Raw genomic sequence first — 13,634 nt, forward strand, 5'->3', positions numbered from 1 at the left:
TCCCCCTATGGAACTGGGAACATCATGTCCTTCATTTGACCAAGCGGTCTCAAATCCGGGGTGTGTGTCTTTTTATTACTAGCACCCAGCAGAGTGCGCAAGTAGGACAACGGGTTTCAATCATAAATGACACAGTAATAGTGATCTTGTGAATACGCCAGAGGTGTCTTTTTTGAATGTAACGTTTTTAAATAAACTAATGAACTCTATTGTTCTCCAATATACAGCAGTTCCTTGTGTGTATCTGATCTGTTTTTTTTTAGCAAACTGCTCAGTAAAGGTTTGGGATGGCCAGGATTTCCCTGCTTAATGAAATGCTGGGTTGTTGGTCCATCCATGGCAAACTACCATACTGTAAAAACTTTCACGTCAACTTAATTAGTATTCGGGAGATTATGAAAGTAAGTCCAACGTCTCATTACTCTGACTATGTGGCTACACGTGTGGTTAGGGTCAGGGTTAGATATAGGGTTAGTATGGGGAGAGTCGGTACACTTTTACCTCACCAGTAAACTTGTTCCTTGATAACCTCGCGACTCGCGTCACCGGGATTTAGCTCCTTAATTAGGATTGGATCATGCGATGACCCATCCCATTGCTTGTGTGATTCTAATTCACCCTTTGTTAACCTTCTGGTTGGTCCCTGACTGACCAACCAGCAGGCTCTGACTTGTCTCGCCCTGGTTCCGCCTTTTTTATGTTGAATTTGCTAAAACATAATTTCTGGAGAAATAAAACATTTAAAAACATGCTGAGTCACTATACTGCCACTGAGCAGCTCCATTTTACAGTAACCAAATTTGAAATTTGAATTCAACACAGAATATCATTACAAAGCAACTGAATTAAAATGGTAATGGATGGAGTGTCCCACCGAGACAGCAACCAATGGGTGTGAAGAGGGGCGGGACAACGGGCGAGACTTGATAAAGGGTGAATTCACCGTTTGTCAGCCTTCTGATTGGTCCCTGAGACTCCCTGACTGGCCAACCAGAAAAAACCATTCACTTTTTGCTATCGGGGGTGGAGTTTGTGCAGTGGAGAATGTTGAATGTGTCTTTCAAGAACTGTCCGTCCGCACTGCGCGACACGGAGTTCGCCCGGTACGGCCGCGGGAGGTGATAGCGACGGCAAGCAATCTCGCTCATCATAACGAATAAGCTTCAACAAACTAGTTCACATGGACCTTATCAATGGTCTAAGAGTCACGATTGGGTACATATAATTTAAATGGGCAGAATTACGAAAAGCCAGCCTATTATGTGAGGAGAACTATAATCAGCCTGTCCTCTTCCTACCCAAGATGCAATGCGCTTTCTTTTTCTATTCTCTCTCTGATCCAGGGGAATAAACTAATTAAAACATATATTTTCGGGGGGAAATTACTGTTTTGCTATGTAATTACTGTACCTTTTTCTTCCCTTTTTATTAATATCACGTAGATGTGTTTTTTTTTGGTACTTTATATAGCTGTAATGAGTCTATGAAGGAAAAGAAAATCCCATCCACTTCCACTATAAAAGAATCTGCAATAGTGATTCTGTCCCACTGGGATTAAACAAATTAAAACATATATTTTCGGGGAAACCCCCTGTTTTGCAATGTAACTACTGTACCTTTGTCTTCCCTTTTTATTAATATCACCTAGATGTTTTTCCTTTGGTACTTTATATAGCTGTAATGAGGCTATGACAAAATAAAAAAATCCCATTCACTGCCACTATAAAAACAATCTGCCCAGGGTCAAATGTCCCATCATAGTAACAGGGCAGAATGGGGCGGGATTTGCAAACTAGTGAATTGTGGTCTCTATCCAGGGCTGGATTAACCATTGGGCCGGTGGGGCCGTTGCCAGGGGCCCTTGGCTCTCAGGGGCCCTTGGGGGAACTGGGCCGCGTGGTCATTGACAATTTACTAAAATTAAATGTGTACGTTATTTAAAAATCACATGTGTGGGCCCCTCCTCTGTTGTCTACAGGTGCTTTCTTGGCCCACAGATGATCATCATGGCTTAAAATCTGAGCTGGGTAGGCCTAGTGCGCGTCGGGAGGGAGGGGGGGTTATGGTGAAGGGTGGGGGTCCCCTAAAAAATTAACGGCCAGGGGCCCTCACGGGACTTAATCCGTCCATTTCTCTATCTCTGTGTAGGAGGAGAGGGTCAGCCTGCATAGGTGTGTCTTGGGGATGAGACACACCTGGTCCCAATCATTCCCTTGGCTTGGGCATAAAAGCAGGCTGGCCCTCTCTCTCCCTGTCTCATGCAACATTGTTTGGTTTAGATGAGTTAGTTATACCTGGTTCTGCATTTGCAGTTTGCACAGCACTAGGGTTGGAGGCGGTAACCGCCGTACCGCCATACCGCGGTATACCGAGGTCTACCGCGGTGTCATTGTGCTTACCGCGGTAAAAAGACAAAAAAAAGGTCTATTTTTTTATTGGAAAACAAGCGAGTTTTAAAACGGGGGAGAAGCGAGGACCGCATGCGCTCCATGCCGCTCTGCTCTGGGCCGTGTACCACACGAAGCCACATACGTCACTCACACACAGAGACCTGCAGTGTACACAGTGCACGGCTGCACGCAGGGCATAGATAGAGTACGGAGCACAACTCTTTCTCTGTAATCCACTCGACACAAGGATGTTAATACATAGGCTACCTTGTGTTGTGGCATATCTTTTTTTATTCATACGGATTACTGGCGGAGCGCGGGCCGCGTGGACTAAAGCCGAAAATGAAACTATTTTAATTTCTCCACCGCGTCGCACGTTGTGCTCCGTCCAGCGGCGCGTCGGCGATTTTATAACCTTTTCTGTCAAGTCTTGTAACTAAAACCTGTATATAGCAGCACTCAATCACTGCGATTTGAGAGTTGAGACGTGACGTGACGTGAGTTTACAGAATCACTGTACACGATCTGACAACCCTTCCTTCAGCTGTTTGTGTCTGAATAGCCCAAGTAGCTAGCCTACGTAGCTTGCCTACGTTACTATGGTAACCCGACAGTGCAGATCTAAAAGCTCAGAACGCATCGCGGATGCGACGTGTTGTGAGCTTGTAGATCTGCTCCTTTGAAAGCCAGACACGCTGTGCTGTACGGAGAAGTATAACTCGGGCAGTCAGGCTGTGTCGCCTCTCCACTGTGGAGAAACTATTTTACTTTCTCCGTCGCACGTTGTGCTCCGTCCAGCGGCGCGTCGGCGATTTTATAACCTTTTCTGTCAAGTCTTGTAACTAAAACCTGTATATAGCAGCACTCAATCACTGCGATTTGAGAGTTGAGACGTGACGTGACGTGAGTTTACAGAATCACTGTACACGATCTGACAACCCTTCCTTCAGCTGTTTGTGTCTGAATAGCCCAAGTAGCTAGCCTACGTAGCTTGCCTACGTTACTATGGTAACCCGACAGTGCAGATCTAAAAGCTCAGAACGCATCGCGGATGCGACGTGTTGTGAGCTTGTAGATCTGCTCCTTTGAAAGCCAGACACGCTGTGCTGTACGGAGAAGTATAACTCGGGCAGTCAGGCTGTGTCGCCTCTCCACTGTGGAGAAACTATTTTACTTTCTCCGTCGCACGTTGTGCTCCGTCCAGCGGCGCGTCGGCGATTTTATAACCTTTTCTGTCAAGTCTTGTAACTAAAACCTGTATATAGCAGCACTCAATCACTGCGATTTGAGAGTTGAGACGTGACGTGAGTTTACAGAATCACTGTACACGATCTGACAACCCTTCCTTCAGCTGTTTGTGTCTGAATAGCCCAAGTAGCTAGCCTACGTAGCTTGCCTACGTTACTATGGTAACCCGACAGTGCAGATCTAAAAGCTCAGAACGCATCGCGGATGCGATGTGTTGTGAGCTTGTAGATCTGCTCCTTTGAAAGCCAGACACGCTGTGCTGTACGGAGAAGTATAACTCGGGCAGTCAGGCTGTGTCGCCCCTCCTTTTGGGAAGATGATTGCAATATTTTGGCTTATCGCCGAACCTTAATTAATAGATACGGGGGTGCGGTAATTACCGCAGTACCGGCGGTAAATGGGAAGACGGTAATCGCGGTAACAAAATGTCCATACCGCCCCAGGCCTACACAGCACGTGGGTGGGTGACGTGACGTAACGTTTTCGCTGTCCTCGGTGTCAAACATGTATAAATAAAAAATATATTTGTCAAAAACCTTCTGAATATTGTGCAGGACATTAAGCTTTATGTGAACTTACTCAAGATTAAAACATTTCATTCCTCATTTCTTCAGAATTTTCAACCAAACATGGCAAAACTCATATGGTGTGACTGTCCTGACCTTGTTTCTCAAAGTGGGAACTTGAATAAAACTAAGAAAAAGAATTGCTAAAAATCATTTGAAAATGAATTTAGGCTAAAAAAAATGTCTATTTGTGAGCCTATATCTTTTCAAAGTCAAAGCATAATGTTTTCAGTCATTTCTGATCAAAAACATTTTGTCCCCCAAACCAAAATCATTTGGTGTGACACTAGTTTGGACAAATTAAACAGGCAATTATTTGGACACCTATTGGCTAGAGAGGTCCTTCTTCTGTAAGGCTATTCAGCACTCCCAGCACAACTGCAAGACAGGTGTCTGAGGTGAGTTATGATTTTAACATTTTCATGAAATGCCATCTTGTTGAAACTTTGACAAACTCACCACTTTGGATGTCTGTTGGTGTGACACCTTTTCATTAAAAAAAGCTTAAGTTATTTGAAGTTTTGGTCATATTCCCATGTAGATCTAGGTTGCTTTGTTATAGCTAGCATGCTGTTAGCATGCTAATGTGTACATAGTAGCCTCAAGGTAAACCTAAATGCAGAAAACGTAATATGGTGTGACACTTAATCATAATGGTGTGACATGTCTGCTTGTCACGCCATATGACTTGATTGTCACACCATATGATTTATACTGTATTTAACTACATATATAACAATAAATAACAAAGTTCCATGTTTCTTTTGTACATTTAAACATTTGTTTTAAACATTTTTACATAAAATGTAATTTAGCTTCATTCAGTGATACTTCAAATTCATCAGACAGAGCAGAAACCCCTTCACAGAAACCTTAACATATTGTTTCAATCTAAACAATATTTTCTCTTTGTCTTAAACTATACATTCCATTTGCTTTTGTCAGCTGGAAAATGACAAGTGCTGAGAGAACGAGAAAGTACAGGGAGAAACTAAACAATGACCCAGCAAGGAGAGAGGAGCCAAAGGGGCGAGACTGCATTTTCTACGAAGAGCAGGAGGTTGTCTTTGGCATAGCAGAACCGCAACAAGGCAGCCGGTTTGCTACCCTCACCAAATACGACTGGCTGATGTACAATACAGTCTAAATGTATAATCTAATCTGATCTAATACTTTTGTACTTTCACTCACTGGACTGGACAGTGGACAGTGTTAAGGTAGGACCCGAGACAAAACTAGCGAAAATAGCTGATCTACAAGCTCTCAACACGTTGTGCTGCGAGAGCTTGTAGATCAGCTATTTTCGGAGTTGCGCAACCCAGCACTCTTTAGCTAGTGGAGATGTGGTGTAATGTCATGATTCCTAATTACATTTGTTCAACACAAAATGTTGTGTTCAAGTTCAGGAGACTTCGGAAAAAAGCAATTTACCTGAATGCTGAGTTCTGTTTCCACTAATTGGTGTTAATAAAATGTTGCCTTGGCTCCAAGTGTGGCTATGCGCCTTATTGTCTCTTTAGGATCCTTCTGCCGTGGGCCGGCAGAAGACTTAGGTGTGCGTAGCATTCCTGTGCACATCCTCATCATCCATCTACTACTACAATTCTTTCTTATCCCATGTTAAAGCCCTACAATAATATCCTGTTCAGAAATATTAAGGCCATGTTATCCTGGGTAATTGTTTAATCAATCAGTAAAGTTCAGTACTCACTAATAGGTAGGTTAAAACACAGTTTGCTTTGACACATGAAGATATGATCATACGGTGTGACACTTAATCATTTGGTGTGACATTCCAAATAGTGAAAAATCATACCTTTATTAATGATTAAACCAAAAAAATGTTTATGGATTACATAGAGAATATTATCAGGAAGAGTCACAAATATTTGTGTAATTTTAGAGAAAGTTTTGACAGAATACATTTAAAATATGTTGTAAGATCATGAACATGGGCCTCACACAGAGTGTCGATTATGAAAAAAATATACAGATATAATTAATTTTCAAAAAACTATAGTGGATCACTGGTTAGTTATGATAAAGGACTTTGATAAAGTGAGTAACTTAAGAAAGATGTACTCCATTTTCATTTTATGAACAATTATTTTCATGTCACACCATATGACGATTTTAGGCACAAGTACAACAAACTGCTGAATAAAGTCTGATTCCAATAAAATATCTAAAAACAAAATGTATTTCCATAAGGTTGAGAGTGAGTAGAACAAAATTAAATAACTTTTATGCCTGCAATTTAAAGTTTTTTTAAAAACACATTTTTTGGGGCGTCACGTCACTGACCCGCTACGGCTACACTTTCACACATGATAGGCTACACACACTACATGTATGATACCACTGACCACTCATACCACATTCTCATGTTTAAGTATCCTTTACGTTTCTTTTAGTAAATAAAATACGTTTTCAACTTCTCCTGTGTGTCGTCTCCCATGTTTGTCATGATTGAGCCAGTTCATGACAATCAAGACTGTCATCATACTCACATGATGTAATATAGTCTTGGTCCAAGACTATAAAAACGCAACAAGTTTTTATGATGTGCTCTTCATCCTCTCCATATTGCTGCCTGAAGTGCCTGCCAGAGCCGATGTTGCTGCAGCTTTTTGCTGGGCCAGCTCAGTTGCACTTGACTTGTTGCTAAGCAACATCTATGCAGGAGGGGTGCTCGTTTTTGCCAACGGGTCTGAGGCCCTAAACTAGATGCAGAATTCTATATCTAGCTGGCTTAACTTAAATATTTGCTTCTGGTGGTCCCTGGAAGGCTGGAACAAAATATTTTGAGATGGGGGGGGGGGGGGGGGGGGGGGTCCGCGGCCAAATACATATCATTTTGGGGGTCCTTGACATGACAACGTTTGAGAACCACTGATATTCAATAACTTCAGAAAACTGTCACGCTGCTCAAACCCGTTGGCAAACGAAAGGTCGCATGGAAGAGATCAGAGAGAGGAACTACTCTCTTCTTGTACTTCCGGCGTAGAAAAAGAGAAATGTAGGGATGGGATTTATGTATCTTTGAAGTGAGCCGGATCTCTGGAATCCGTTCCTTTCAAAGAGCCGTTCAAAAGACTCGTTATAATAGTTGTAGTTACTCAGGAGATTTTGATTAGAATTACATTCAACCCATTTCGGCCATTTGAAAATAGCCGACGCTGCGACGCATTGTGAGCTTGTAGATCTGCTATTTTCAAATTATTTCTACATTTCTTCATTTTATTCATTGGAAAACCTTGGTATTTTAAGTACATTTTTTGATACCAATACTCTCCTACTTTTACTCAAATACATTTTAGTTCCGAACTTCTACTTGAGTATTTCTACATTGCAGTATTGATACTTTTACTTCAGTAAAAAGAATTTGAGTACTTTTTTCCACCACTGTTCATTAAAAAGGAACGGCTCCCTACTGCGAACCAGATCCCATCGTTAATTTCAAAGAGCCGTTCAAAAGACGCGAGTCGTTCGCGAACGTCCCACCTCCAGCAGTAGGATGCTTCATGCTGGCTGCATGCTGCTGCTGTCAACACACACTGGCTCACCTCGTTTCTGCTGTGAGTGGAACAACACGTCTTGCTATTCTACTAGCTGTTATCTTTGTTGTTTGCCTACCTTTATTGTCAGTGTTTTGCATGTCAACCTTGTTCTGCCCGGTGCATTAGTTAATGTTATGTATAGTTAGCTGCTGGCTACTTGCTAACGTTTGCTAACAGTTAAAAACATGCATGTGATGATGTGTGATGATCATGTCTTCTGTAAACACTAGTGGCCTCCTCATAGTACTGAATGAGGATGTTGTTAACCTAATTGATTGAATAATGATACCATTTTAAAAGTTTGCAAATGCTACAATCAATACAATATGGTGCTAAAAGGATAATACAATAGAATGTGTGTATGTATTGAATGAATTGAATACAGAGCACCACAATGGAAAGCCTAGAAGGGCTCAATTGTGTCCCTGTGAAATGCATTCAAATCATTCAACCACACTATTTAGTGTTTATAGATTCAGTGTTGTTGCACACACTATTTATTTAATTAATGCTACTGTAGTAATAAGCTAATACTGTTCAAAAGAAAGCATTGGAACGCTCAAGGTGGATATACTGTATCTAAACCACTTTGTCTGGTTGATCGAGTGAAGTATTTATTAGAAGTTTGCACAGGAAAAGGTACATTTTCATGACAGCACAGTTCACTTGTACAAGGTCAACTAAAAGCATAAGCTCAGGAAAGCCATGGCTTATTTAGATTGAGGTCCTTTTTTAACTCATGACATTGAATGACAGACAGAAGGAACAGAGTACTAGTTAGCTGCAAATTGCAACACTAGATTTTTTTTAATCGGTTGACTCTAGGGTTGCAATACCTCTCATAGGCAGCCAATGCATCAAAACAGTTGATTTGATTGTATTAAATAACGTCAAATTGGGGGCAATATTGGGGCTGTATGGAACGCTTGAAGTATCCTCTTTCTATCTGTAAAGTGTTTGTTTCATAAAAACCCAGCGTAGACATGTTATGAGCTACTTTCTATCAAGAAATTCAGTTCAGGTGATTATCTTTTTTAAGTGCTGGAGTTTGGAAGCGCTCGTGGGAAGTCACTCGGCGGTCCTGTGTACCACCTGGTTCACAATGTCACATAGCCTAATACAGGAGGCAGCGGGACATGGCGCTATAGAAGACGAGTGCTTCCGAAGTTCAATACTTAGAAAGAATGTCTGCTCGGATTTATTGACAGATATAACTCATAACATGTCTACGCTGGGTTTTTATGAGACAAACACTTTTCAGATAGAAATAGGATACTTCAAGCTTTCCATACAGCCCCAATATTGGTGCGTTTGATGTCATTTAATACAATCAGATTGCAAAAAAACTGTTTTGATGCATTGGCTGCCTATGGGAGGTATTGCAACCCTAGATTCAACATATTAAAAACAATCTAGTGTTGCAATTTGCGGCTAAGTACTAGTATGCAGGAGTAGATATCATCAGAAAAAAATAAAAGGTATTTTACAATAGAAGGGTCAGGCGGAGGGTAAAGTTAGGCTTGGTTTATTGTTACCAGTTTCGAGTACTCTTGTCTCTCTTGGACATTCATGGCTAATACTATTCTTCTGTTGCGTCAATCTACAGCAGGTAGATCAATCGCCAGGTCATCCTGCATCAGCTTTGTCCAAAATATTTTAAAAAAACAGACATGGAAGAGCAGCGTCGCCCCGGCAGCCTGCAGACAGTCCCCGGTGACTCCTGTGAAGAACAACAGCGTGAGCTTGCTGCTCACTCACACCTCCAGGATCTGAAGCTGTCGCCACACGCGGTGCTGGAGAGAGCACAGCAGCAGGGCAGGCTGAAGTGCCACAAGTGTGGAGGATCAAGGATGTTCTTCTGCTACACATGCTGCTCTTTAGTGGGTGTCGTCGAGGATGAAATCCCCTCAGTCAAGGTCAGAAGCACCATTGTTCTTTAACAGAAGACTGAAGGCCATAGTGGCAGTGAAAAAGTTTAAATCTTAAACCTTCCTGTTTTTACATGGTCTATTTTCTGTGAACAGCTTGTAGTGCACCTATCTGGGGGGGGGCATTCACCAAAAATAGCCATGTTACTGATCTTGTAGATCGGCTATTAGAGATTTGGTGTAGACAGAAAGAAAGCGTCTAGGTTCAGTTGTAACTCAGGTCCATTTGACTAAGTATGGAGGGTTTAAGTCATGGGTATTCAACTGGCGGCCCACGGGCCCCACGTGACCCGCTGGGACCTTCCTTGAGGCCCCTGATGCAATTTACCAAAAAAAAAAAAAAAAATCCAAAATCTTTATTTTTTGTTTTTGTTTATTTTTTTTGTTTGACAATGTGGTCCCCTGAACAATTTAGTTGAATACCCCTGGTTTAAGTGATTAACTATGTTGACCAGTTTCTTCATATCCTGTTTATAGCTCCCGGTGAAGATTGACATCATCAAGCACCCTAATGAGACTGATGGCAAGAGCACAGCTATCCATGCCAAGATCCTCGCTTCCAGTGATGTCACCATATACACTTACCCGTGCATACCTGAATACGAAAGGGAAAACGTCAGTTGCTCTTTCTCTTTACATTTGGGCTGACCATAAATGTACAGTAACAGCATTCAGTGTAACATATTGATGCCTGTGCATAGGTACTATTACTTTAGCGAGTAACGAGGTAATATTGCCACATACTAGCGTATAGTCCAGGGGTTGTCATGATTGTACACCATAGCCACACTACAGAAACAGGAGATTGGCTCCTGACCTATGGGCCACATGGCTTGGCAAAGCTACTTAAGTAATGTAAATAATTACTTTACAAATTGGGTAACATTACAGTTACTATGTCAAATAATGCATTACTTAAATAAACTCTTATGGGCAGCAGTGGTTCAGGAGGATTTAGAGCCGTTCAATCGCTGCCTCTCCTGAAAAGTCAAATTGAGCAAAACACTGACTGAACCCCTAACTGCTCTTACTGCGAGAGAGAGAGAGAGACTTTTGAAACAAACATTTAGAGAGAGAGAGAGAGAGAGAGATTTTAAAACAAACATTTGGAACTCAATCTTTCTTTCTCTGGGTCCCTGGAACAACATATTTTTTAGAAGGGGGTCCATGGTCAAATACATATAATTCAAGGGGTCCTTGACGTTAGAAACTTTGAGCACCACAGATAAAGATACATACGTATTTCAGAAAACCATTAGGATTTAGAAGACTTTTTTTTTGTATTTTTCAGGTCTTGAGTCAATGAGTTAATACATAACATACTGAGGCATTCTTCTCAAGTAACTAACCCAACGTGAACTACTACAGGCTTCTATGCATACAGCAGGTATACACATTTTGAACAATACATTTGATTAGACCACACTGTGCGTTCTCTCCAGGTAGTGTTGGTGTTCCCCGGCCCAGGCGCTGTCACCATGCAAGACATGATGCAGAGCTTGAGCCGCGTAGCTGCCAAGAGGTCGCGTGACTCAGCCGACGAGCACCGCCTGAAGAGGCTGAGAACGGGGGAGCCACCGGAGGCCACACACATTGTAAATGATCTGGGGTCAGGAGGGGCCCCAGATGAGGCTGAGAGCTTGGAGTCAAAAGCGTGTCCCCTCCAGAGGGTGGTCTTCATTGACAGCACATGGAACCAGACCAACAAGATCATCACAGATGAAAGACTGCAAAGTAATTATGGAAAAATAAATAAGTGTGCATACTGTCTGTGTATGTATGTACAGTATGAGTCAGAGTGTGTGTTTGTGTGTATATATACAAGTTATACCTCGTAGAGGTGACTAATCAACGATAATGATATGAAATACAATACCAATTGGTATTATTGAAGAGGTGAAATGATCAAAGTTTATTTTCCAAGGTTTATATAACATCACTTTGTGTACAGTGTGTGCAGTATTGATAATCGGAACATTCATAAAAATGTTCTGGAGTGTGCTGGGGTGCTTTCTGGTTGTTTGGAAATCCAGAGAGTGTTTGACAAAAACAACATTGAATTCATTACAAAATGTTATGGCTTCTTTGGTACTCTAGACTAGAGTATTCAGCTACACGTCACAAAACAGGTAATCATGTTTATACTAAAGAATATAGTTTAATCTGATTGGCTGAATATAGCGTAGTCGACTATAGGCAGACCGATAATAAAAAGAAAATCGGCAGTTGAACCAAAGAGCAGTAGGAGCGAGATCATTTAGCGACCTACAACCGGGTCGCGACGTGGCCGGTAGTTTTCAGCGACCGGGTCGCTAAATCGAGCGACCGGGTCGCTAAATCACCGACCGCGCCGCTAAATCGACCGACCCGGTCGCTAAATCTACCGACCTGCCTGCAGTTTTAGGTTGGTAGATTTTGCGCCCCAGTCGGTCGATTTAGCGACCCGGTCGCTCGCTTTAGCGACGCGGTCGGTGATTTAGCGACCCGGTCGGGAGGTTGCGTGGCAGGTTAGCCTAACTGAGGTAACGGTCGGGAGGTTGGGTGGCAGGTTAGCCTAACTGAGGTAAGGTTACTGAGGTTAGGTTTAGGGTTAGGGTTAGGAGGTCGGTGGAAGCGACCACCGGTCGGTGGATTTACCTACCCGGTCGCTGGATTAGCGTCCCAGTCGGTGGAATTAGCGCCCGGTCGATGGAATTAGCGTCCCAGTCGGTCGATTTAGCGACCCGGTCGCTCGCTTTAGTGCCGCGGTCGGTGATTTAGCGACCCGGTCGCTCCATTTAGCGACCCGGTCGCTCGCTTTAGTGCCGCGGTCGGTGATTTAGCGACCCGGTCGCTCCATTTAGCGACCCGGTCGCTCGATTTTGCGACCCAGTCGCTGAAAACTACAGACTACGTCGCGACCCGGTTGTAGGTCGCTAAATGATCTCGCCCTCTCTCCCAAAGAGGATCATTCCATTTGGGCGTTGGGGTGCTTAATGTCTGATTTAACATATAGTTGCTTGGTTTCTCTCAATAAATAGGGCGTCTTATATATCCTATTTTTGGCAAACTTAATATAACAAAATAGGCCAATCTCTTAGGTCGAATCATGAAAAAATATGTTTTTATTCGACTGAGGTGGTATTCAAATCAGACTTCCTTGATCGATTAGTCGACTATTCGAGGTCAGGCCTAGTTTATACATTTGAATTAATTTTAAAAGATCAAAATGGCAACAAAACAATAGCCGAGTATCTGCTCTGACAGTTCCTAAATTAACTGGTATCGCCCTGAGAGCTCTGAAATTGGAGTGGATTCTCGAGCGCATTTACAAACCAACGTGTTCTCTCTCCCTGCAGGTTTGCTCCAGGTAGAGCTGACCATGAGGAAAACGTGTTTTTGGCGCCACCAGAAGGGCAAGCCAGACACCTACCTGTCCACCATAGAGGCCATTTACTACTTCCTAAAGGACTACCATGAGTACTGTCTGGCCCAGGATTACACTGGAGAATATGATAACCTCCTGTTTTTCTTTTCTTACCTGCACTCACTCATCACGAAGGCCAAAACGTCTGCTGGAAAACTCGACTGAGGCAATGACTGTCGTGTAATGTATTAAAGATGTAATAATTAAACTCAGTATTTTATAGTCATTAAGCAATACACAAGATGGTGTGGTTCATTTTCAGCACATGGACCAAGGTCCACTCTGCTATGAGGGTTCTGCTGGGGAAACTGGACGACAGGGGCATTCTGCCTCAGACCCCATGGACCGTCATTTGGGATCAACAAGTAGGAAAATTATCCTAGATCTTATTTAGTCTGGAGTGGTCCTTTAAAGGAGTAGTAAACCCCCAAAAAGACTTTTTCTATTGATTACTCATGCCACAGAGACTCGAGTTAAATAATGTGTTGCATTCCTAAGACAAATGTGATTCTGGGTTACAAAGGATTGATCTTTTT

The 13,634-nt window shown here is 42.5% G+C and overlaps 1 protein-coding gene across 1 annotated transcript; it reads left to right on the forward strand.

Moving 5' to 3' along the window:
* Positions 1-7,741: 7,741 nt before the first annotated feature.
* On the forward strand, positions 7,742-13,263 carry dtwd1 (DTW domain containing 1; the record flags this gene model as incomplete). Its single annotated transcript, XM_080730257.1, has 5 exons — positions 7,742-7,782; positions 9,371-9,680; positions 10,170-10,307; positions 11,135-11,426; positions 13,031-13,263. The coding sequence occupies exons 2-5, from the start codon at positions 9,435-9,437 to the stop codon at positions 13,261-13,263; spliced, it is 909 nt and encodes a 302-aa protein (XP_080586383.1). The 5' UTR covers positions 7,742-7,782; positions 9,371-9,434.
* Between the last annotated feature and the right edge of the window lie 371 nt (positions 13,264-13,634).

Source organism: Nannobrachium achirus (assembly GCF_963921795.1).
Source record: "Nannobrachium achirus genome assembly, chromosome: 7".
Classification (NCBI taxonomy): Eukaryota; Metazoa; Chordata; class Actinopteri; order Myctophiformes; family Myctophidae; genus Nannobrachium; species Nannobrachium achirus.